Here is a 25,074-nt window from a genome sequence, read left to right on the forward strand (position 1 = left end):
AGATGCTGCTGTCGGCTGCGAGCTGCACAAACTGGGCAGCTTCTTGCAGGAAAAGGCGCAGGACACGAACAGCGACGTCCTCGTCGTAAACTGGCTGTGTTTTGATTGTCTAACGGCGCTTACTCGACTATTGCTTTTAGTACACGCACATTTTCGAAGAAGGAATGAACATGGTACGTAACAAAAAATCTTTTGTTTAATGTGCTCGTCCTCGTGTCGAGGAAGCCCCATTGTTCAGGGCGACGCCAGGCCTCCAGCGGTTGCAGTTGCCCAGTTACGGTTCTGTTTTTTTCTTCTTCTTCTTTTTCTGATGTGTTACGTTCACCTTGTTTGGCCAGTTCACCAACCCTCGTCACGAGGACATCGTTTGTTCCCTCGCGGAGACAACACGGAACTAATAAGAGAGACCACGTAACCCGCGGTTCATCTTCGATCTGTTGTGATACGTATGCTATGCTTCATATGATGTGCGCGGTCACCCTCAGTTGCACCACTATACGGAATATTAACCAGTGTGTGTTCGTCACTTTTCAGATGACCCCACAGTGTGTCGATCAGTGAAAACCACTCTCCTTCCACTCTGGCTGCAGATAGCACCATGTTGGATAAAACCAGTGCTGAAGAGCAACCAACTAGGCACTGCTCAGACTGTGGATGCAGCCTGCCACAGCCAGACACTGATTCCCCTCCTAAACAGCAGCAGCGTGGGGCCAAAGCAGCCAGTGCCTCCAAATGTCCAGCCTGCCAGGCGGGCGGCCGCCCTCCCAAGAGGCGACGTCTCTCGAATGGACGCAGCCTCCGCCTGGACCCGCACAGCTGCAGCCTGTGCTCCAAAACCTTCATCTCCTCCACCCACCTGACCCTCCACCTCACCTCCCACAACAAGGAAAGGAAGTTCAAATGTAGCACTTGTGGCAAGTACTTCCATCAGGCCTCCCACCTGATGGCACACAAGATAATCCACAGCGGGGACAGGCCCTATAAATGTGAGTGCGGTAAGACGTTTGGCCGTGCCTCACATCTGAAGACCCACCAGCGTCTCCACACGGGCGAAAAGCCCTTCAAGTGCACCTATTGTGACAAGTCGTTCACACAGAAGGCTGGCCTGTTGGCACATGTTCGACTACACACAGGGGAGCGGCCGTTCAAGTGTGACCAGTGTGGTGAGGGCTTTCGCTCTGTGTCACTCCTACTCGCGCACAAGGCCGAGGAGTCGTCCAAACCAGCGTCAGCATCGGCACTGAACCAGCCCCAGAAGACGCAGTGTAACCCAGAGGATCTGAATTGTGGCGTCTGCTGCCGCACCTTTGTTCGATCGTCTTACATCAGACTGCACATACGCCTCAACAAAGGACAGCGGCCTTATCACTGCAAAGTGTGCAACAAGACCTTTGTGAAGCTGGATACGTTTGTGAACCACTGTGATAAACACTTGAGGCAGAAAAGGAATAAAAGTGTGGTAAAGGAGGTTAAAGAGGAAGTAGTTAAACCTCCCCTGTTTGTTCCGCTCTCCAGGGCTTCTCCTCCTGAACCCTTAGCCGCTCAACCTTTATCCTCAGAGGTCAACACGCGCTCCAGAGCCAAAGCAAAGAGTAAAACGGAGCCATGACCAAGAGGAGTGTATACGCCGAGACACAACAGTAGTGTCATGTTGCTGTAATAAAAACGTTTTTTTTTAAAGAATATCCCAAAACCAACTGAACTAGTTAAATAAAACAGTTCAATTTGAAGTTGAAACTTCCAAAACAATGTAATGCGATTTGTTTCCAACTTCCTACAAATTTTTTTGCAGTTATTTTGTTTATAAGTATGCATTTATTGTGAATGATTATCTCTGTAAATACCAAAATGTTGTCTTTTAATGCCTATTTTAGATTATAAAACTAATTGACATTTGTGACAGTAGCATTTCAGTGGCGTACATGTTCACTCAAATCTTTTAAAATCGCAAGAAGTATCTCAAACCATTATATTCATGCTTAATGTTTTCTTAAACTCATACAAGCCTTGTGGCATGTATAGCACTCAAACAAATGACTGTTTATTAAATGTCTCAATGTAAAACAATATGCACAAAATAATAAAAATAAAAGCATAGTGTGGAAGACTAAAGCATTTATTTTGTTGCACCATACATGTCTGTTCAAAAAGAATTTGCCAGTTCTCAATCATTGTCTTCTATAAAGCCTCTTTTTCTACCCAACCAAAGAGCATTCAAGACAAAGTTACAGAAACACTCCACAGCTCAGTCTTTGCATGAAACCTATTCGTTCACAGTGTGCCGTATGTATCACCTGGGCCTGTAGTTATCACGCTCAACACCACAGGACTACATGTCCTTTCAGATGAGTCTCACACTCCATTCCAGGTCACCTCACTGACCCTAAACTCAACAGAAGATGTTTTTTGGACTGTTCTTGTGGATCTCCACTGCTGATGAAGAATCTGTCACCTCCACATGAGGAAACTTTTAGTCCCAACCCCACGACAGAGAGGAAAATACAAGTGAGCAAATTACAAGATACATTTACAAGTTAAAGGTCAAGTTAATACTCTTGGCAAGCTGATGTATGGAACAAAGTCACATTGTATGAATCACAAATGTTAAAGAGAATACAACAATCAACCACCACTTGATGGACACAGTCAATAAGTCAGAAACAGAGAGTACAAAGTCAAGATTAAATGTCTGCCTGGCAGTTGCCAGTTTCCACTGATGACGTCTTCAGCATACACGCCTGTCGAGCATGAACAGAGTCTGCTTCCAGGGTGTGGGCCTAAAGAGAACATTATTTTAGACACTTGGATTCATGAGTATAACAACATTATTTGTAGCCTGTAACACACACACACATATACATATATATATATATATATATATATATATATATATATATATATATATATATATATATATATATATATGTATATATATATATATGTATATGTATATATATATATATATATATATATATATATATGTATATATATACACATATATATATATATATATATATATATATATATATATATATATATATATATATATATATATATATATATACTCAGATATTGTTTATGAAGCACAACGTATTTGCATATTTGCCACCCACACGCTTGAATTATAATTATTTGAATGGGCTATTAAAATTGGTCTTAGAGCTCATAAACACTGCCATTTGTGAATACACTATCCGTTTTAATGTTGTAACTACGCAACATGCGTTAGTGTTTGTGCTGTTATACTCAGAGTTAGGTTCGGTGTTCAGCTCCACAGCGGCACATCCGTCTCCAGGGTCTCAGACTGAGCAGTGAACTAGGCGGTGAATCTATGGAAAATACCAGACTTCTCCACATGGAAATGAAACCTACTCTGTGTATCCTGAGAAATGAAACACAGGGCTCCATTTATTGAAAAATCCAATGAGTGTGGAGTGAAACCATCCCAGATAAAAAGGAAGACACACAGTACATAGTTCTAGGTCTTTGACCTGCAGAGTGTACATGTCCAGATGCAGGACATCACAGGGAGCAGTGAAGCAATCATTGGGATCAATACAGAGGCTGAACTTATATGACTAACAGGGAAAAGGTTAGATAGAAATGAAGCACACAAACTTTGGGAGCTATTTATTAGATATTAAGTTATTTTACTCACAAGCTCTACTGTTATTATTCTAGTTGTTTGTCTACTTAGTTTTGATTTTTTTTTTTTATGTATTAGGATTTGTATTAGTAATAGTTTTTAGTTTAGTTTAATTGTTAAAAAGTACAAGTGAGACCAAACAGTGTTCAGTGAGAACAGCTGATTCAAGGCCTTTACTGAAGAGGAGTGAGGTCCGGGCCATAAGGCTGCTCCCAGGCCATCTTCTCTGCATAATAGCTGTTGTCCTGACATGGCACTAGGGAGAGGGGGCACATGACACTGCCTACTTTCTGACTCCACCATGACCTCAAACTATACCAGAGGAAGAGAGAGAAAACGTGAATAGGACCGACTGAAAGAGCACCATAAGATCCAATAAAACTGTGAAAACACAGAGATAAAGCATCTCAAGTAGAACGAATCTTCACGCAATAACTTGTATGATTAGTAATGACATTGCTATTGTTACCAGCAGACAGTTTACCATTCACTCAGCCACCAGGACGTCAGCCTGCTCCGGTAGCTCGATACCCTCAGCTCGCCCCTGGAGCACCATGACCACCTCCCCACAGCCGTTCTGCTTCACCAGCTGTCTGGTGTACTCTGGCATGGAGCTGGCCTCCACCATACACGTACTACCACAGTTAAACTTAGACAATGTGCACGCCATGCTGTGTATACCATGCAGCAACACCACTTGTCCAGCAGATGGCAGTATAGGTACACAAATATTAACAGTTTACAGAGACTTGAGGTTCTGACTTTTCAAATTCATAACATTTCTTGGAAATTGTGTTATCGTTTGAGATGTACTTAAAGCTTTAAACTACGTAAGATATCTATTACTAAATGTTTCCGGATATTTTTATGGTTTGGGTTTCAACAGCCCAAACATTGGAATTATTTAACTTTTTGCCGTATGGGCCGAGACATTGTTAATCCTTAAAAAGGGAAAATTCTCCTATCGTACACTTTAAAATCTATTTACATGTTTTGGGTAGTACTATTGCATATGTGATAAAAGCTGTATAACTGGCTACTCTAGCTGCTAATAGTATAACACACCCAAAAATCTGATAGAACCACTGCCGGTGAGGTTGCATTGTGGGTACTGCTGACCAGATTTTGACATGGAGGAACGAAAAAAACACAATATCTCTGGTTCTGTTGCATTGATTTTTAACCTTTAAAAAAAATGTACTGTCCATCCACCAACTACGTTAATGTGTGAACCGGTCTATACACATGCCAGATGCAGGAAAGGAAAGCCTCAATTAATTCCCTGAAAGTTTTAGGTTAATATACGTCTCAGGATCAGAGCCTGTCTGTAGACTCACCGCATGACCAGCAACCTGTGTGTTGGTGCTAAGCCTCAGTGTTTTTGCAACTTCCCCACAAGCTATATTGATTACATTACCGCTGAGGGTTCTGCAAGTTGAGCACAGAAGAGGCTGATGATGCCAGTGCCACAGCTAAGATCCATCACCACCTTGTTCCTCAGAGAAGCGCTGTTGCTGAGAATAACCTGCCAGTACGCCTCAATCAGCTCTTATCTGACAACATCTCCAAGTAAAGTCTCTGTGTGATGAAAAAATAAAAAGATAATACAAATATATACTGATATAATCTACAGATTGTCAAAATGATAGTGATCGTTTGATATAATCTTTTACAGAGACCCAATATGTTATTGACAGTTATTGTGTGATGAAAAGTGGAATTACTACATTAAAATGGACATTTCGAAAAATGCTGTTGTGAAATCAAAACAAGAAAAAAAAGTAAATTGCCTCCTGCATTTTTCATTAAAATATTCATATTTCATACTGTGTTTTCTATACAATATTGAACAATTTCGGTCTCTGTAGTTTTCCCATGAACTAAAAAAAATGTGCATGCTTTACAATAAATAACAAATATCTTTTAAAGCAAGCTGTACATTTGGGATTTAGTTTTCTACCTTCCAGATATCATCCTTAAATGCATGGTTGCATCTGCAAGTGGAGGAGAAACATTGTGTACTAGACGTTACTGTGAAATAAGCTGTAAAAAAGCATTACAAGCACATCGGCGTGGAACAAACACTTCCTGTTTTGACATCAGATTCAGTTACCGTGTCCTCTTCACGTGCTGTCGGAAATACTGTCATGTGAGTCTGACTTAGTTTTTTAGTTTGTCTTTATGTTCGTTTCGTATTCAGTATCGTATATAACTTCATCATTTTGCCATCAGTTAGGTCCTCTCTGTTGCTACAGCCCAATTATCTCACACACACAGACGATGATGTTTTTCCAGTAACCTTACTGCTCCTCTTCCAAATCTGTGACATATTCAGTAGTTTTGTGTGTCTTTCACTCTCACTCACAGTCTCACTCACTTAGAACCGCCTGGTTGTTTCTTGTGGAAAACAAAGTAATAAAGAATTAAGGTACATTGTACAATAAACACATTCCATATATAACAAAATATTTATTAAGAATTAAAAAATAATTAAGCAATGAACAAATTCAAACAAAACATCTAATTGTAACTCAATACAGCATTGAGTTATTTCATAAGCTCTATCAACGAAAGAGTTCACATCTTAAAATTCTTAAAAACACCTCGTCTCTGATTTTCATATTCAGAGAAGGTACATTCCTTACTTCACCTCAGTAAATCAAGACTGTTTATAGTATGTCTTCGCATGCTGTTTACGTCTATTGAGTTTTTTTTCAGGAGCGTGTCACACATCCTCCGTATGAAATTTCAGCTGTCTTTTGTCTTCGACTTGAGGAACGGTCTATGGAGCACATCGTAGAGTCGTCGTGCCTGCAAGCATAAAATGTCAACATGGTAATTTAAGAAATGTTCCATCTACTTTCTGTATATTCATATGGTGCACTTGTGTTTTTACTCACTTTTTGTGGTCCGAGGCCTGGACAGAGAACCAAGTCTTCCTTTGATGCATTGATGATTCCTTCTACAGACTGAAAAAAAACATCTCAGTATACAAAATGAATCAAAGTACACCATAAAATCAGTCTGTGCATATCCACTGATTGCAGTGGAGCAGCAATCTGAGGAATCATTTTCACTGTCGTGGTACTCACTGAAAAAGTGGACAGCAAAGTAATGGCGTCAGTCTTGTTCACAGACTTCACAGTGGTCAGGCAATCAGTAACCTGAAAGCAAACCAATCCAATCATGCATGCATTGTTGAAAGACTAAAAAGCACGGCACACTTTGGCAATCCTATGCGAGTGTATTATATTCATTCAGTCACATTAAAATGTCTTCTATATTTTTCAAATTGTCCATATTGTCACATTAAAATAGCAATAACTTCACAATCTTGAAAAAAAAGAAGGAAATCCACACACTTTTGACAGGTAGTTTTTCTCAACTTGCTCCTTCAGCATGTCTGCAGGTTTCTTTTCGTATGATTTATATGTTTCCAGGTAACGCCCTGCCTCCTCTGGACTGTCAAATCAACGTGAAGAAAATATTAGTTATGATTATTTGTTCTTTTTGGTGGGGCTTTATTATCAAGAACAATGTTTCCCAGTCAACCGAAAAAAATAAATAAAACTGGAATCTGGCTAGAACTCAGATTTATATTGGTTGATCCTGGCCAGAATAAAACATAAGAAAACAACACATTGTGAATGTTACAATTGAGTGGTTGAAGTATCGGCATTGAATACTCATTACAAACCCAAAGAGGCATTATATAACAGTCCACTTGGCAATCTGTTTCAGGTCTTACCTCCAAGCCAAGATAAGAGTGCAGTCAGCCATGATGCAGATGCGGGCCAGCTCCTTCAACGTATGATGAGGATCTTTCTGTGATGAAGAAACAATATCAGTGACTTTTTTGGAAATGAACAGCTGACCAGATATTCCCATGGAAAAGGAGCATCAGTCTTAAACTTTTGGAGCGGGAAGCTTTGAACTAATTTGTGACAGCCCCTCTTAAAGCGTAAGCATAATAATAATAATTATACTTTTTATTTGTATAGCGCTTTAAAAAAGGTACTCAAAGGCACTTTACATGGTAAAGACAGAAACAATAAAAGCAATAACACTATAAACAAGGCAGAAAGAGGACACAACTGTAATAAACAAAACAAAGTACATAATGAGCAACACAAGTTAATAGCAGATTTAAAGTTTAAGAGTTTTAAGTGCTGCTTTAAAAGTAACGAGTGATGGAGAATGTCTTAGGTGATGGGAAAGAGAGTTCCAGAGGGTGGGGCAGAAGAAGGCCTAGTTATGGGGGGCGTAAGCAAATATTACAAATTTGAATGTAGTTTTCCCTACACCAGCACTTTATAGGTTTTGAAATATTGAGTCTGGAGTGTACCACAATAAGACAAACAGAAAACAAACATAACTTATATTGTTATTATTCTGTCTATTTAATTAATTAATGTAATTATTCAGATGTTATAGCTTTATAAGTGTAATAATACATCAATCCATTATAATTTAACACTGAAAATGTTGTATGTTATAAATAGGTACTAGTTTTTAACTGAGTACAATAGGACATTTACGACACCTTAGAACAGCTGGCATAGGTGGAGCACAGCGGGTTAAATAAACTAAATTTAATGATTTGATCAGATTTGATATACAGCTTTCACTTAATTAAAATACATCATCTTTGGATCCAATAATTATCGTAATGATTGGTTCTGGACTCTACTACCTGTGAAGTTTGATTAATACAGTTCTAACAAACAGAATATTGCCTTACAAGAGTTAAAACAATAAAGCACTTACAGCTGTGGGACGAGGTCAATGTTTACTGAATTAATATATGCTCTGTAAATGTCAATTATTTTGTTACTTACCACGTCTACTTGTACCAGGAACACGCGCAGGGTAAAAGTATTTCCAAGCTGCTTCAGACGGTCGTGGATATAGTCTGGATTGAGATTGTGATACCTCAGACTTTGAACCAGACCCCAGAACAAAAAGACAAAAGAAAACAAACATGAAAAAGAACATTTTGCACAAACAATATGCATGATTTTATTTTTGAATGTGTGGTAATCCAAAATATGTTTTGAGGGACAACAGGAAAAATTGTGTCCAGTCATCTACGCACACATGCAAACATATAATGTTCAACACACACACACACACACACACACACACACACACACACACACACACACACACACACACACACACACCTGAGGAAGAGAGCACAGGTTGTCTGACCCAAGACATAGTCTGGTACAACTTCACCAAACTCCCAAGGGACACTCCTCACAAATTTCAGGATGGGATTTCCCCTCTGAATGAGAAAATAAATATGCAATTAGATACAGGAACCTACTTTTTGAGCAAGACAGATAATAAGCCTGAAGAGATTTGAACTATTCCAAGCGGATAAAGAGACACAGGTAGTATCAACTAATGTATTATCACGTAAACCTGGTGACTCTGAATATGCAAAACATGGATGAATAAATGGAGAGGGGTGGTGAGTTCCTGCTATAGGAACTCCTGCTCAAGTGAAGAGGGACATACATGTTGATGCATACCTGTCGAGGACTGACGATAATGCTGCTCCCAGACCCCACTGGTTTTGAGCCCTGGTTTAGGCTTGGATCTGACCTTTGACCATTCCCCTCTTTCTGGTGTGTGCCAGCCACTTGCAGGTCCTCGCTGTTCTTAACACCTCCAGATCCACCTTCACCACCTTCAGCATGGCCCTGAAGGGTTTCACACACACCTGGGGCAGAAGACCCTGAGTCTGACTCACTTTGCTTCCTATTGGTCACTCCAGCACCCTCAGTGTTGAGCAGTTTGGAGGAGGAACCCTCTTTCTGAGTAGGAGCAGCCACATTGCTTTTACTCCGGACGATATATTCCGCATAGGAAAGATGCTCGCCCACGGGCTCAGAAGCTGGCTTTGCTGAAGATGAAGTAGAACCCGAGGTGCTTTGTCCTCCTTTGGATGAAGATTGAAATTGCGGCTTTGGCTGTAATAATAATCACATGGAAATCCTGCATGAGAGTCGAGATTTATTCAATTCCACCATGTAAAACAAACACGTATATGCGTATTTACAAGTATATTCACACCAAAACTTTGTGTTGCGAACTTAAATTGATGAAGGTATCGTAGCAGTTGTCACTCGTCGCTGGAAGGCAACGCTTACAGACGTAAAAGGTTAGCGGTAGTTGACGCCAATACCGACCGGAGTTCTTTCTTTGGCGAACGCGGTGTCGTCCAGGTTGATGTTAAATCTCTTCTTCATGTCGTTTAGCTGATAATGACTTTCCAAGTAAACTTACATAATCACTATCCTCTTGAATCGAGCACCACTGACAGAGCTACACACAACATGGTTCTCTCAAAAGCTTTATCAACAACGCTTTAACACTTCCGACCCGATCCCTTCAGAATAAAAGTACCGTCTCTAAAAATATTTTACTCTCCACAAATTATATTTTATTTTATTTTCACGTTGCCATTTCATTTGTGGCGTTAACAGCAAAAGGAAATAACACATTATGAAATTCAGGTTACGAATATTATTTTTAGACTTCCCTCAATTCAAAATAATGTATCTTTTTTGTGTGTGAAAAAAACAAACAATGTCAAACTTGTTCAGTTGTTTCTAAACGCCTGAATGAATATTTTAGTCTTCAGTTAATCTTGGCATGTCAATAAAGTAACACAATGACAGTACTTTAACATTACAGTTGCTAAACAAGAATAACACAAATGAGTTGTATAATCCACACAGCCCTCAAAAATACACGATACATTTATTTTCTCCTCAAATAATCTAATTAAGTGTAAAATTATGCTGAAAAGGAATTATACTGTCCATGTCTCAGCTATTACGTCAATGCCTAGTACAGATGTTAAAGCCAGGCTTCCAGCAGAGAATATAATGTTTACATATGCTCAATGCCTTATACACATATACACATATATCAAATGATCCCTCACTTTATTGTTACGTGGTTCCTATGTAGCAACTATATACTATATATATATATATATATATATATATATATATATATATATATATATATATATATATATATATATATATATATATATATATATATATTACATGAAAAAAATAGACAAGGCACATCTGGACCGTTTGCTAATTTGCTACAACGACGTAAAATATGTACGCTACCGCGGAGTTTGTAGTTGCCTTGGAGACAGTAACGCCGCCATTGAAACCGCGCAGCATGGCATTTCGGGATACTTGTCCCCATCATGGCGGATGTGGTAGTTGGCTAACGTGAGCGGTTAGCACATTCAACGATAATTTGTTGTCATACATTGAATGACTGTAGCCATCCTACACTTTCTGCAAAAGGACCGCATCCACGGGACGTAAACCGGGTAATTATATACAACAGAACCGACATATGTAATGAGCTAGCGGGCTTGCTTTGTTGAAACAAGTAAGTTAGCGGCTAAACGTCCGAGTCAGCTAATGGCTAACAGCTAGCTTAGCTCAGTGAACGGACGGGCGCGGAGTTACGGGACTAGTGGAAACGAGGCCGCGGCGTGCAGGCAGCATGTGAGACTATTACAGATTACACGACTGGTTAAACATACTAAACAATTTACGTTTCAGGAAGTACCTGTTTTATTAAAGCCCCTTTATGTGTTAATTTAAGTTACCTAAAGCTAGCTGCAGTGATCCGTGAATACACGTTAACGCTAGTCACGGCAGCGTAGGCCCGACTGAGCAGCGTTATCAAAAATGTTAACGTCCGTCGCAACGTGAAACTTTGTGTTCCCTCTCTTCGTATCTATTTCCACGGCAGCTTTGATATAACGACTCGTATTTGTTGTGCTTTTTGTAACTCAACACTGTGCTGTAATTTACGGGGAACAAGCGGGTGAACTAAATGTGTTAACGCGACTTAAAATTATAAGTAACATGTCGGCGACCGCGTCTTTGATGGCTGACTTGTAGCTTGAGCATCAATAAAGCGGCGGCGTTAACTAGCTAGCTAGATGCATGTTTTGGCTGCATAACCTCAAACGTTGTCTTGCAGTTTTAGTATCGTTGTTTTTGTAGAAGTGACGTAACTATTTTTCAGTCTAAGTCAATTGTTGCAAATTTATATTTTTACGACGTTTGAGTTCATACGCCGTTTGAGTTGCATTGACGATGTTTATGAGTAACGTTAAGTCGAGTTGGGTTTGTACGACAGCGAGGTTTATGTTAAAGCATTACGATTCTAGGATGACTACCGTTAAAGTGCAGACTTTGGACAATTTCCCATTTTCAGACATTTAACTACATTTTGGCCAAGTTTCAGTCGGGATTTAAGGCATGTATGTGCCTGTAGTTGTTTGCGGGCAGTTTATTCCCTGATTGTAGCTGATCTGTTGGTAAATACATGGCACTTTTTACTTATCTGAACAGGATCTTGTTAAACTAAGTCTCACAAACGTATGTAACTGTTAAAGAAGAAATAATGAGATATCATTTTTAAAGTTATATATTTTTCAAGCGTGATGTTTTATTTCAGCAAAAATCTGACACAAATCCTCTCCAGTCCTGCACCTATAGCTATTCTTTGTATACTTTATTTCTGTGTATTGTAGTCACATAGGATATACAACATCAGTCTCTAAACTGTACCATCATAAAGTCTATAATTTTATGTTTTTTGTTCAAACAGCTTGAGAGACTTATCAATTCAGCTGGCAAAAATAAATACCTATATTTATAGTATTACTTACATTTTACTGTAGCAGGGATATAAAATACATCCTCTTGAGTTGGTGCTGCATTCTTTGTTGCTTAAGGTTTTATAACTTTGTTTTCCTTGTCAATGTTTAGTGAGAGAGCAGCGCGACTGACATTAAGAGAGTGTTTTACAAAATGACCACAATGGACTGTGCAGTGGCTATCCCCTCAGGTGAGTGATGTTTATAACAGAAATACATTTTAGTCATTTCAATTTCAACCCATTTTGATATACTGCTGGTTTTTCTATATTTCAGGTATATAATGTTAGTCTATCATGAAAGTCAACATAAATATATCTTATTGATATAGTCAGTGAAGTTTCCCCCCCTAAAACAACTCTATGACTGACAGCTGTATTGTTTCAAGTTTTCATTGCTTGGAGGAATAAACTACATTATCCAGGTTCATCATTATGAAGAAAACAAATCATACAAGTATAACAATATAGTTTCTTATGCCATGACTTATTAGAATTTCATTTGTATGGGGAAATTTTTTTATACTGAATGCTGTATTGTCAAGTTAAAATGGCTAACCAATATTTGCAAAGGTCTCGTGGCTAGTCATCAGTTTACTCTTTGTGTACCTTGAATATTTTACACAGGAACATGTATAAGATCATCAACTCACACCTTCAGTTCAAGCAACAATACATTTACTTATTTCAAGTGCAGCTCTAATAAAATAACTTGCTCTAGTTATGCCCATTACGTGTTTAATCTGAAATATTGGCTCCCCCGTGCAGGTGAAGATGAGGCACCTGAGAAGGAAGCTATGCATGTCAAGGAAGGGAATGAGCCACCCCCCAAGAAAAACAAGAAGCACAGAAAACACAAGAGCAAAAAGAAGAAGAAAAAGAAGAAGGGGGAAAAGGAGAGCAGTTCAGAGTCTGGTGCTGAGTCGGATGGAGAGCCACCATCAACTCCAAATCCTGTCAGGACCACAAGAGCCAGGTCAGAAGATGATTTTGTGTTCTGTCAGCTGTTACGATGCAGATGTATTTTTCGCTTCAATTTAAATTTGTTAACAAAAATTAGTTTTGTTCAATGTGTTACTAATATATGTTCAATATATTCCAATATTTCTTGCTGTTTAGATGTCATATGCATGTGGTCACAGTATTACGCGGCATCACACAATTTTTTCTTGTTCGATATGCACCGATTGCAATTTTCTTGGCTAATTCAGATTTTTTTTCAAATGTTTGACTTGTTGATTTCAATTTTTGCTGAGTTTGATTTTCTTTCTTTGAACAATCCTTGACAGCAAGGTTTCAGACTTAGACTTTCTTGACCATTGTCCAGGAACCTCCCCAAAAAAAAATTGTTAGCCTTTGGCCTCGTTATTAACAGAACTGAATTATGCGAGACATGTGCTGTCAACAAACAAGCTTTGATTATTTTAATGAGAATGAATTACAATATAATAAGTGTGTGTTAGTTGTTGCAAATGTTTTAAGGTGGATCCTCCACGCCATACTTTAGACTTGCAGTTATGTCAAAATTTGAGCTTTCTATCTTCCTCATTTGATCGGTGCATCTGACATTCTTATCAAAGTGAATACTGGCAATACACCGCAGTGAAGGCTTGCTGGGTTTTATGTTGACTAATATACAGAAAACATTAACGTAGTGTGGAATATGATGTGTGAGAAGCACTGATAACCAAGCCACATGTTGAGACCTACATAATTGTCTTCAATATGGTTTTGAAAACCCACTGGAGATTTTCCAGGCACATCAGACTTGTGAGAGAACCCAGGGAAGACCCAGAACAAGATGAAGGGATTATATCTCCCAGCTGGCCTGGAATCCCTCGGGATCAACCAGAACTGGCTGGAAAATGTTGCGGGTGAGAGGGAAGCATGGGTCGGCCTGCAGCCACTGCGACCCAACACTGGATAACTGGGGGATAACCGATGGATGGATGTTTTTGAAAACAAACAAATATTCTGTATTATCTCAGGAGATTTGTCTAAACAAGATTTTACCTTTCCCAAAGTGAATAGGTGTCCTAATTGTATCCTGTATATTGGAAATCTTAGGTTTTCCACATGACCAAATAAAACCCTGATATTCCTTTTCTTTGTTTTTAGTGCCAGATTGGCAGCAGTTGCAGGAACTGGAGGCCAAGCTGGGCTGAAGGAGGAAGGAAAAAGGGATTTAATTACAGGTAGGAGACACTAATGTGCAAACTTAATTAATATTTTTTGTAAGTAATGCATTATTTCCTATATATATATATATATATATATATATATATATATATATATATATATATATATATATATATATATATATATATATATATATATATATAGAAATGTAACTTGTCACTTCTCTCCGATCAAGCAGATACGGAGGGAGACGCTAAATCTAAAAAACACAAAAGACACGCTGCCAAGAAGAAGAAAAAGAAGAAGAAGAAAGATGAAAAGAAATCCCCATCTCGCTCCCCATCTGAAAGTAGCTCAGCTTCAGGCTCCGACTCTGAAGGGGAAGGGGCGAAAGGTGCTGGTGATGGAAAATACTCTCCAGCTGCAGCATGTGACCTGCAAGAACAAGTGTCTAAACTTGTTTCAAAAAGCAAACGAGGAGATAAATCTGAGATGCTTGGAGTGAAGAAAAAGGAGATATCAGATATGGATGTGTCTCCATCTGGAGAGAAGGGCAGCAATGCTAATCAAACGGAAAAGGATATGAGATCGCCCTCTTTGGGCCAGAATCAGATAACGGAAACGGCAACAGTTAAGACAGAGGGTAGTCAAGAGGGTACATTCAGCCATGCCCAGGAACTCCCTGACATAATCCCTAAACTGGAAGGTGCTACCCCAAGAGATGACACCGGTCTAAAAGATCAGTCTAATGCAGTTCAGAAGACTCAACTAATGGAACATGATTCTTCCAGTTGCAGGTCTCCTTCCCCTCCCAAGGAAATTAAGAGGTCTGGTTCAAGTCATAGTCACTCACCAACACCTAGTCCCACGCGGGAGAAGTCTGCACAAACAACAACAGCAGCAGCAACAAAAGAACGTTCAAGAACCCATTCCAGGTCAACCTCTAAAGAAAAACGGTCTATAACTCCTCTAAAAACTCGGCAGCTATCCTGCTCTCCGTCGCCTAAATCTAAGAGGAAGTCACTTTCTCAGTCCCCCAAAAGAGATATCTGTCCGTCTCGGTCCACCTCTCGCTCCCTCACACCGAAGAAGAAGGTGTCAAAGTCTCCAAGGAAGTCCAAGTCTCCTAAACGTCGCAGGAGTTCATTGTCTGTTTCTCCAAAGCGACGCAGAAGTTCCCACTCACCGAGAAGAAAGTTGTCACGCTCCCCTAAACGAGGTGGGCGCAGGTCTCCCTCTCTATCTCGGTCTCCAAGAAGAAGTCGAAGGCACTCCAGGGCCTGCTCACCTCGGCGAGGTGGTGCAAGTGGCAGGCGCTCAGTTTCACGTTCAGCCACTAGAAAGCGACGCTCTAGTTCTAGATCAAGACGTCCTGTTCGTCGCTCCAGGTCACCAGCAAGACGTGTAGGAGGCAGGCGCTCCAGGAGTCGATCCTTATCTCGACGTAAGAGGTCACCTCCGCCCAGATCCCGCCGATCACGCTCTCGGTCATTCCGCAGGAGCAGGCGTACTCGGTCACGTTCTGTGGTTGTCCTTAAACGCAACCGGAACTCCAAATCCAGGACTCCCAGCAAACAGACCAAATCCAGAACCCCTCCCTCCCGGCGGCGCTCCCGTTCCCCCGGCAAAAGAAAACGTTCTCCACCAAGGTCTGGCAAACGCTCCAAATCTCGCTCGTTGTCTCCAAGGCGTCAGTCAAAGTCGCCTTCACCTGTCAAGAAGAGGTCCGAATCTCCTATCAGGCGTGGAAGAAGGTCAAAGTCTAAATCTGTTTCGGCAGGCTTAAACAGATCTAGATCTAGGTCGGAGTCGAGCAATGGGCGATCTGGCAACTCCTCCCCAGCCAGATCCGCATCTCCCTCTCCTGTTAAAGAGGTGAAGCCATCCTCCCCTGAAGCAGAGACGGTTGAGAAAAGTGGAGGATTTACAGCTACACCAGGTCAGGATTTATTTTAAGTTAGGTGTAGAAATAAATTCCAAAAACTTAAAATGTATTTTGTTTCTAAACCTTTTGTATCTGCTCAGTTATCAAGAGTGTCAGCCTTCTATTACACACATGAAACTAAAATTTCTTTTCTCCACAAACTGGCAAATGTTATTTATAAATCAATTTGATGAGTAACATTGACATGAGTGTAATATTACAGCTTTACTGTACTCGTCAATTTCAAGTGTCAAGTTACCATTCACCCTTCAGGCTTAAAGATGATCTGAATTGCTGAATATTATGTTCCATATTGTCAGCTCTTTTTAACAAGCAGTGCATTTTTATTATTAAATACTATACTATTAGTTTAATGTATGGATTCCAAAATGTTGTAGCTAAAATCTACAGTAATTTCTGTTACTGTTGTAGTGAAATGACCTAAAATGTCTTCATGTACCATGCAGGTGCTTGGAAACCCATGCCCGCAGCAGTAACACCAAGCCCACCAGCTGGGAGCTCCTCAGATACGTTACCAGAGCAGCCTCAGGCTCTTTCTCCCAACCATGACAAGGAACCGAAGGAGTGTGTCGGCTCAGCCAATGAGCAAGAGGCTTCCAGGTCCAGGTCTGGTTCTCGAGAGCCCATCGCTTGCCCAGAACGGTCAGATCTTTCGGAAGGATCAGATGAAGAAGAGGAGCCTTCACCCCCAGTTAAGCAGCTGTCCAAGTCACCCTCACCTACGGTTCAAAGGAAACCGTCCCGCTCACCTTCTCCACCACAACGATCAACACCCAAGTCTACATCCCGGAAGAAGCCGTCAAGGTGTGTGGGGGTGGGTGGGGGTGTGTGCCTATTACACATCACTAACAAGGTTTCTGTGGGTCTTAAAAGACATTAAAATGGTTGAATATTATGTAAAGTAAGAACTCGATATTGTGCATCTGTACAATTATTCACCAGTAGTGGTGTAACTCGCTGTAGTTGATCTGTAATATGTAATGTTCCCCCTCGCGGATCAGTCGTTAACAAACAATATTCATCAAAGATATGGGATCAGGATTTTGGCATTAATGCTTTTTTAGTCGCTGATCCCTCATAATGCAACATTATAAAAAACTGTTGATGGAAGTCCAAAGGTGGAAGGCTAGTAATGCTAACAGCTGATGTACATTACTTCAATTTAGGGACATTTATAATGCGTTCTGGCTCTGTTCAGTAAAAAGTTGTATTGGACAAATAGAAATTATAAATCATTATGATGTATTAAAATGTAATCTTGTTAAATGTAGTTTTTTGGCAAGACACTTGAATCAATTTAAGGATATGTTTTTATCGCAGATAGATGACCTAATTAACATCCTAACAATAGCTTTAAGCAGCTTATGCTACTTGATACAAAACCCTGCTAATTCCAATATTTTGCTCATCAATAAAAATATATTAAAATTAGTGCTGTGAAATGATTAAAAAATGTAATCAGATTAATCACAGGTTTCTGTGGATTAATCATGATTAATCGCGTATTACCGACATTCTCGGTATATTTTTGTAAAAACATGAAGATTTATGATAAAAGACGGATATATACATTGTCATTTATACATTGGGGTGCTGTTGTAAACAATGCAACTATAGGCCGTAAGGTGAACCCCGTTATCGTTTCATCCCCCTCCACAGTCGTGCATCTACACGATCTTTAGCTCATAAAAAACTACCGCGCTAAACTATCGTGCTAAACTACCAAAAAAAAGTTTGTCGCTGAAATTCCAGTCGATCATTGATGCAGCGATGTTTTATGCCGAACTAGTTTCTTCAGAGCGTAACAGGATATTCGTCGCGAGTGGAGGTGGCAAGTTGCTCAGTGTTTTGTTCTTTCCAGCTTTATACAGTTGGTGGATTTGTGTCATGATTGTGCGTCTTTGCGGTGCTTTGATGCTCGGGTTCCCCGTTGCCATTCGCAAAACTTTGGTGAACCCCTCATCCCCAACAATATTAAAACTGTGCTACTCAGCTTGTCACAGGCAGACTTAGTGGGGGTCTTTGTTGTTCAGTGAGGCTGATTTGACGCATTCCTCTTGAACGCCCCTCGCCGACCAACATGCTGCGCGTTGAGAGGGTACTTAAGCTGGTTGTGCTACGGTGAAACGTCAACGTCTTCCTGAGTGAACATCTGACATCTACGTCTGACTGCATTAGAGCGGAAACAGTTCAATAGGTATATTAGAAGCTCATTCTGCTTATGCGTTAAAAAAATTAACGCATTAATCCTGTAATTTAATATATATATATATATATATATATATATATATATGTCACTATGCATCATCAATGATCGGTAATTGGTATCAGCGGGGAAAAACGTGCTGCTCCGTGACTTTGATACAATCTGAGTTTTTATGATCTCTTGCACCCCTTTTCATCAGTCTTTTCATTCACTCCTTCTCAGGTCTAAGTCTCCTGTGAGGAAAAGAGAATCTGTCTCTCCACCGGAAAGGAAGAAGCGGCGGTCTAAATCTCGAAGTCCTGCCCGGCGGAAGAAGTCGCGCTCCCCTGCAAGGCGTAAGAGATCACACTCCAAGTCACGGACCAGAATCAGGCGATCCAAGTCCCGATCTCCAACCCGAAAGAGACGATCCCGCTCACCCAATCCCCGTGGGAGGAGGAGGTCCAAGTCTACAGACAGGAACAAGCGATCCAAGAGCCGCTCCACTGGCCGCAGAAAAAGATCAGTAGACAGAAGCAGGCGATCACGATCTCGTTCTACTGATCGCAGACGCAGGTCTAGGTCAAGAGGTCGAGGCAGGCGCCCGGTGTTCCGCAGTCGTTCGTTTGATAGACGGGACAGGTGGAAACGAGAACCCAGCCACTCTCCAGTTCTCATTCTCCGCAAACAGCGTCGATCAGGGTCCCGGACACGACGCAGCACGAGCAAGACTCCTCCACGCCTCACTGAACTGGGTAAATTACTTTGATAGTAACTTAGGACACAAATTTACATTAATGGTTTAATTTTTGTATGAATTGTTTTTTGATTTTGACAAGTGTATACACTGATTGTATGCTTAATTTTGCCCTTTCCCCCTCTCTATGCCCTGTTGTTGCATTAATCCTCCCTCTCTTTCTTTAGATAAGGACCAGTTACTGGAGATAGCTAAAGCTAATGCTGCTGCAATGTGTGCTAAGGCGGGGGTGCCAATTCCTGAGAGTCTTCGACCGAAAGCCATCCTCCAGCTCCCTCTCCCCACTCCATCTCCTACTCCTCTCTCCTTACCACTACCATTGCCTCTCCCAATGAGCATGGGTATGGGTATGGGCATGGGTATGGGAATGGGGATGCCCAATATGGGTCAGATGGGGATGTCCAATATTCCAGGAATGCACAACATGTCAAACATCACTATGAGTGCCGCCATGGCAAGTATGACAGCAGCTACTATGACAGCTGCCCTGACCAACATGGGTGCCCTTGCGGCTATGCCTCCCCTTGCCCCGCTTCCTACCATCACTAACAAGCCTCCGCCGTGTCTCGCTCCCCCAACGCCAACCCTCAACATGGACCACATCGAGGAAGCAAAGAGGAAGGTCACTCAGCAAGCTAACATACACACAATAAAGGAGCTTACTGAGGTAAACGGGGACCTGTGAATGTGAATTTTTGTTTGAGTGACTGTACTGGAACAATAACAATTTGCGCATGTTTGATGGTAACAATGTTGAAAGAAAGCATGTGAGTAATGAAGTTGCGTTTTTCAGGGTATTCTGTGCAAGACTGTACGTAAAGTAACTGATTATTTTTTTCCTGTGTTTTTGTAGAAGTGTAAGATGATTGCAAATAGCAAGGAGGAGATGGCCATCGCTAAACCCCATGTTTCAGATGATGAAAGCTAAAATCGCTACACTCTCAAGGTAAAATTTCGGATGTTTATTCTTCCATTTCCTTTATCAATCTGTGTCCTTGTCTTCGTTTGAATTTTTCCATTATGGATGTTATTTTTTTTTAATTACCAAAATAAATAAAAATGCCGTTTACACACTGGCTCTCATTTACAGACAAAATAAATCAATATTTAAGTGCAATATTTTTCAGCAACTGAATAACACAATTGTCTTGACAAAACATTTTTATACTCAACCATATCCATATGACACTTATCCTTCAACTTGTCTTTCATGTAAAAACACATTCTACTGGTCACATCAAATGATCTTTACTTTTCCTTCATAGTTTTTCCCTTTGGCTTAGCATTAGCATTCTTAGCCCATTTTTGGTTGTCCTTCCCTACGTCCTTCATTGTTTACATCTGTTTATTTTTATTTTGACTAATACTGCACTGTAGTGTCCAGCATAACAATGGCTGCAGACAAGTCTTCCATGCAGCTGATTTTTATGCCACTTCTAGCTACATTGAAAAATTGTCAAACTCACTAAACCGCAGTTCTTTTTTCTAAAAACTATTCTGTTGAGTCTCCCTCGCCGTTGATAACTAGGGAAATGCCATCAGCTTTTCCGTCTTTGTGATGTTCCTCCACATTAAATACACAAGTTGTAGTTTAAATGAAACCTAATGTTTTTCTTTGTAGATGTTAAATGGTGAAACAACTTTGACCTTTTCTCTCTCTTTGTCTGTACACAGCCAATTCCTTCAAAGGCGTGATGGAAAGCATAATGGACGATTTACAGGAGGACCTACTTTCCCACAGTTCCCTTTGGCAGCCAGATGACCTGACTGAGCCTCATAAACCACCGCCACCAAGAATAAGAAGAAGAGCATCCCAGTTGTCACAATCAGGCATACAGGCACCAGCCACTGCCCCACCCAGCTCCCCAGTTTGTTTGTCGATGTGCGAGAGAGAAAGAGAGGAAAACTGGCAGACTGTCAACTGTGATACCACTGAGTAAACTGAACTCACTGACGTGTGCACCGTTGTATGACTGTATGGTGAGTGAGTCTGTGTGTGTATGTGTGTATATAGTGACTTTTACCACCTCAATGTTGCTGCTCATTTAAGCGGCCATTGACAAAAGAGGAAACAAACCAAACTAACAAGTGGCGCAAGTGTTTTTGTAAAAGATTAGTTTCTCTAAATTTAATTTCCTTTTATGCTTTCTAAAATAATTGTGTTAAGTGGAGACATCTTCCTTGTTCTTCGGTATTCCCCTTGGTTATCTTTAGTCCTGGTTTTCTAAACTAATAATGCAGACAAAGTTTTGGTAGATACTTGAATGTCATTTGTTGTCAAAAGCCCGGCTGTCCAGGGCGAGAGAGCGACCACATGTGAATCCTGGATCAGGGTGCCGGATTTGATTATTTAGAAGGAATCGGCTGCAAAAACAAGTTGGCTACGACAAAACAAAATGTAACGAATTCAGTGAGCACAGCCCTGGGTGTCATTTTCGTTCCCTCTATTTCAAACGCCTCCAACCTAATGTTGACTCTATCATGGTCTTTCATTTGGGTCTTGTTGGGATTTTTACCTATCTGGAAACATGTTTGCTGTAGATTTACATGGACATCCTAACATGCAGAGTTGTGTCTCTAGCACATATTATAATTTAAGATGCACCAAAAAGCATACTATTGGTATTTGTTGGGATTTTCCATAATAAAATTCTAGAACTAGAAGACGTGAGCAAGTGAAAAACATTTCAAAGATCTTTTTCTATCGTTTGTCATCCGGGTTTAAGTTTGAAAGCAATGCTGGTTGATGACGGTCTTCTAGATCTTAGACGGTGGCATACAGCAAACAGAACAGAACCTACCATAAATACCCATAATCCCCAGATCTCAACTGAGATTTGATTGGACCTCCAGCTGAATGAGTTTAGCTATTTTTTGTTTTCCTAATAAAACAGATGGTTGAAAATGTAACTTCCTTTAAACTTTACACTGTAAATGATCATTACTATTCATTTTTAACATTTCAAATTTTCTGACATGATGCTTGATAAACAATGGGTATTTAATAAAAATACGCTTTAGATATGCTTTTGCCTTTTTCCTACTCTTTACATTATTAAAACACAATTTCTATCGTTGACTTTTACACAGGCACACACATAATAATTCATGTTGTGCTGTGGGAGACAAATTACTTCTAGTAGTTATAGATATGAGAATGTAGCGCTTTGTGTATAATTAGACAATCAGTTTCTCGGCTCAAGATGCTTTTCTTGAAGAAAGCACTATAACCAAATGAAATTGACATGTCTTGCAGCATTGTCTTCAGGTGGCAAATAGGATAGAATTATTAAGATAACGGCAAACGTCTCGAAAAACCCAACAAGCCCTTTTTACTCATTCCTTTGACACACTTAATATCGTGAATTTTTCTCTACCCCTGAGTAGGTCTTCTTTGTGAGCTTCTGGGTAAATGTCCATGTTTCATTGAATGTTTTTGTCCCATTGGAAAACTGAGGAACAAAAATGTACTTGGTGCTTTTGGGGAAACTGGCAGTGGTGAGGTTTTTAGGGAACGTCTACTTGTAACTCATTTGCAGAGGGAAATAAATCGAGATCCATCCTTCTTTGTCGACATCCCGCACCCGGGGCTGTTTAACTGTGGAAGATAATCTGTCGAGGTTTCGTCAAACTGTAACTATACTGACTGTACCAAAAGCGTAGTTGAGCTGTTGGATTGATTCCCTGGGGTAATCTTTAGTTATTTTAATGACAGTGCATTTTAGGATTCATTTGTTTTGCGGGAGGAGGGGGTGGGGGAGGTGGGGGGGGGGGGTCATTTACATATGACATTGCCTGCGTTGTATATAAATGTGTTGATTATTAAAAACCTCAATGATCTGTATGTACTTGTGTGCTGCGTTAACTTTAGGCAGGCTCGTAGTGTATCGCATCACATTGGAGACAAATACATTTAAAAACACCTATTTTAGGCATAATTTAAGTACAGATGACTTGGTACAATGCTTTAAGCCATTTATTTGATTATTGATTTTTGTAATTTTATATTTTAATACTCATTCTATGAATATAATTAGAAGAATAGACTAGAATCCAGAATCATCGATCTGACCCTACCACATAATTGCTGTTTCTTATACTCAGATGACAATGCAAAAGATAAGTGAAGTGACAATGGCCCAGTTCTACACCGCTAAGCAGTGAGTGACCGGCCTTAATGGATCCCAACAGTGTGTGATTGTTTCGCAAGACTGCATGCTTGTGTTTGAGAGAGAGATAAAAATAGGTAAGTATGGGTACATGTTTTTGTGTTTTCAGGGGGGCTCATGCCAGCATGTCTTTTCTTGTGTGCTTGGATAATTAAAAAGTCCTTTCACAAAATGTTCCAAGCTGGAAAACACCTGCAGTTATGAAACTCTCCTACAAGTGGTGCACTTTCTCTTTGTTTCACTGTTATTGAGGAGGTCAGGGACCTAAAGGATGTTTCTATCAACAAAAAGAGCCTTTAAACACTTATGTAAAGCTCTAACAGAGTGAAGGAGCAGTGGTAAGGTAAGTTGAGTATAAGGGCTTTAAACACTTTATTTTCAGTTTCAAAGTTGTCTGATTCCCCAGATAATGAAGAGGAGCGACCCGGGGCGGTCTTCACGAATAAAGCTTAAAATGCTTTAATCTGTGGATTTGCACACTGACTTGGATAAAAAGTTTCCAAACCTCCAGAGATAGTTTCCGCCTTAGTCTTCATCACAGGGTTTGAAATACTAACCGCCATGGCATACACGAAGATGAAAAATACAATCATTACCATAGTCATGGATTCAGGGCTTTGACGGAACAGTTCTTCCTCTTCAAATGAGGCAAACACTAAAGAAAAGGAACAAAACAAGCCGTAGTCCTTTTTGTGTCTTACATTTGTTTCAAGAGTTTGCTTGCTTTGATGGCAATCAACACAGTTACACATTCTACGGTTGAAATCAGAATAATACTCCATTTAGTGCCTTATGTATGTTTGTGTATGTATATGTGTATATAAGGCACTAAATGGAGTATTCTGAGTTCAACAGTAGAATGTGTAGCTATTGATTGTCATCAAAGCAAGCAAATATATAAATATGTATATATACTGTGGTATTATAGAGAAAAGTAAGGGGTTGTATATGGAGTCATTTAAAGTGAAAAGTTTTAAAGTGAAAAGTTATCACACTATTTGACATTTTTCATATATAAAATGTACATTTTTAATTTCAGTCATTTTTCAATATTTTCCTAATTACTACGTTTGGGTTAGTAATCTGCATCAACTGCAATTTCGGAAAGATTACATCAGTAATTACAGTTCAACGCCTTTCTGTCATTGTCTGCATGTGTGCATGTTAACACACAGCATTCCCGTTTGCATGGAGGTGGGTTGCATGCTGGGAAACTATGAGTCATTGGAGTTTGCAGATCAATAGCTGTGGATCGATGGATGGCTGAGTGCTTCACACCAACCACCAAGTCCAAGCACTCGACCCACTCTGTCAGTCAGCCAGGAAAGGAGGTCACATACACAAATTTCCTCTCACTCCCATTTGCTTTCGAGTTTCACTACGCACTCTCTCACAGCACACACACCCACCCACACACACACACACACACACACACACTGGATAAGCTGATGAATCCAGCCTGTGGTGGAGTTCTGGATCGAGTGGAAATTGTTTCACTACAATGTGACTAACGAAGAC

The 25,074-nt window shown here is 40.2% G+C and overlaps 4 protein-coding genes across 6 annotated transcripts; 2 read left to right on the plus strand and 2 right to left on the minus strand.

The window, feature by feature from the left end:
• Positions 1-38: 38 nt before the first annotated feature.
• LOC137783033 (zinc finger protein 436) lies at positions 39-2,097 on the plus strand. Of its 2 annotated transcripts, none has more exons than XM_068572789.1 (2): positions 39-173; positions 535-2,097. In XM_068572789.1, exon 2 carries the CDS (start codon positions 599-601, stop codon positions 1,607-1,609), a length of 1,011 nt encoding a protein of 336 aa, XP_068428890.1. In that variant the 5' UTR covers positions 39-173; positions 535-598; the 3' UTR covers positions 1,610-2,097. The 2 variants fall into 2 exon arrangements, with proteins under 2 accessions (XP_068428890.1, XP_068428891.1); XM_068572790.1 differs by lacking the exon at positions 39-173 and adding an exon at positions 313-446.
• Positions 2,098-2,646: 549 nt separating this feature from the next.
• On the minus strand, positions 2,647-5,795 carry prmt2 (protein arginine methyltransferase 2). The gene is given in 11 exon segments (XM_068573039.1): positions 2,647-2,737; positions 2,739-2,777; positions 3,247-3,283; positions 3,286-3,373; positions 3,468-3,578; positions 3,659-3,689; positions 3,824-3,958; positions 4,075-4,281; positions 5,059-5,191; positions 5,194-5,224; positions 5,760-5,795. Coding segments are annotated over 11 exon segments (939 nt in total).
• Positions 5,796-6,189: 394 nt separating this feature from the next.
• Positions 6,190-10,004, minus strand: ercc1 (excision repair cross-complementation group 1). The gene is made up of 9 exons (XM_068572755.1): positions 9,844-10,004; positions 9,184-9,624; positions 8,830-8,933; positions 8,485-8,584; positions 7,395-7,471; positions 7,009-7,108; positions 6,739-6,810; positions 6,547-6,615; positions 6,190-6,457 (listed from the first exon to the last, which is right to left on the minus strand). The coding sequence occupies exons 1-9, from the start codon at positions 9,901-9,903 to the stop codon at positions 6,395-6,397; spliced, it is 1,086 nt and encodes a 361-aa protein (XP_068428856.1). The 5' UTR covers positions 9,904-10,004; the 3' UTR covers positions 6,190-6,394.
• An 870-nt stretch (positions 10,005-10,874) lies between these two features.
• Positions 10,875-23,127, plus strand: sona (SON DNA and RNA binding protein a). 2 transcript variants are annotated; one of them, XM_068572468.1, is made up of 10 exons: positions 10,875-11,015; positions 12,475-12,553; positions 13,130-13,337; positions 14,480-14,556; positions 14,736-16,439; positions 16,892-17,249; positions 18,874-19,385; positions 19,555-20,054; positions 20,241-20,333; positions 21,062-23,127. In XM_068572468.1, the coding sequence occupies exons 2-9, from the start codon at positions 12,517-12,519 to the stop codon at positions 20,313-20,315; spliced, it is 3,471 nt and encodes a 1,156-aa protein (XP_068428569.1). In that variant the 5' UTR covers positions 10,875-11,015; positions 12,475-12,516; the 3' UTR covers positions 20,316-20,333; positions 21,062-23,127. The 2 variants fall into 2 exon arrangements, with proteins under 2 accessions (XP_068428569.1, XP_068428570.1); XM_068572469.1 differs by having other exon boundaries at positions 14,739-16,439.
• The last annotated feature ends 1,947 nt before the right edge of the window (positions 23,128-25,074 follow it).

The sequence above is a fragment of the Clinocottus analis genome, unplaced genomic scaffold, assembly GCF_023055335.1.
Source record: "Clinocottus analis isolate CAN_PGR_092001 unplaced genomic scaffold, fCliAna1.0.p SCAF_12, whole genome shotgun sequence".
Lineage (NCBI taxonomy): Eukaryota > Metazoa > Chordata > Actinopteri > Perciformes > Cottidae > Clinocottus > Clinocottus analis.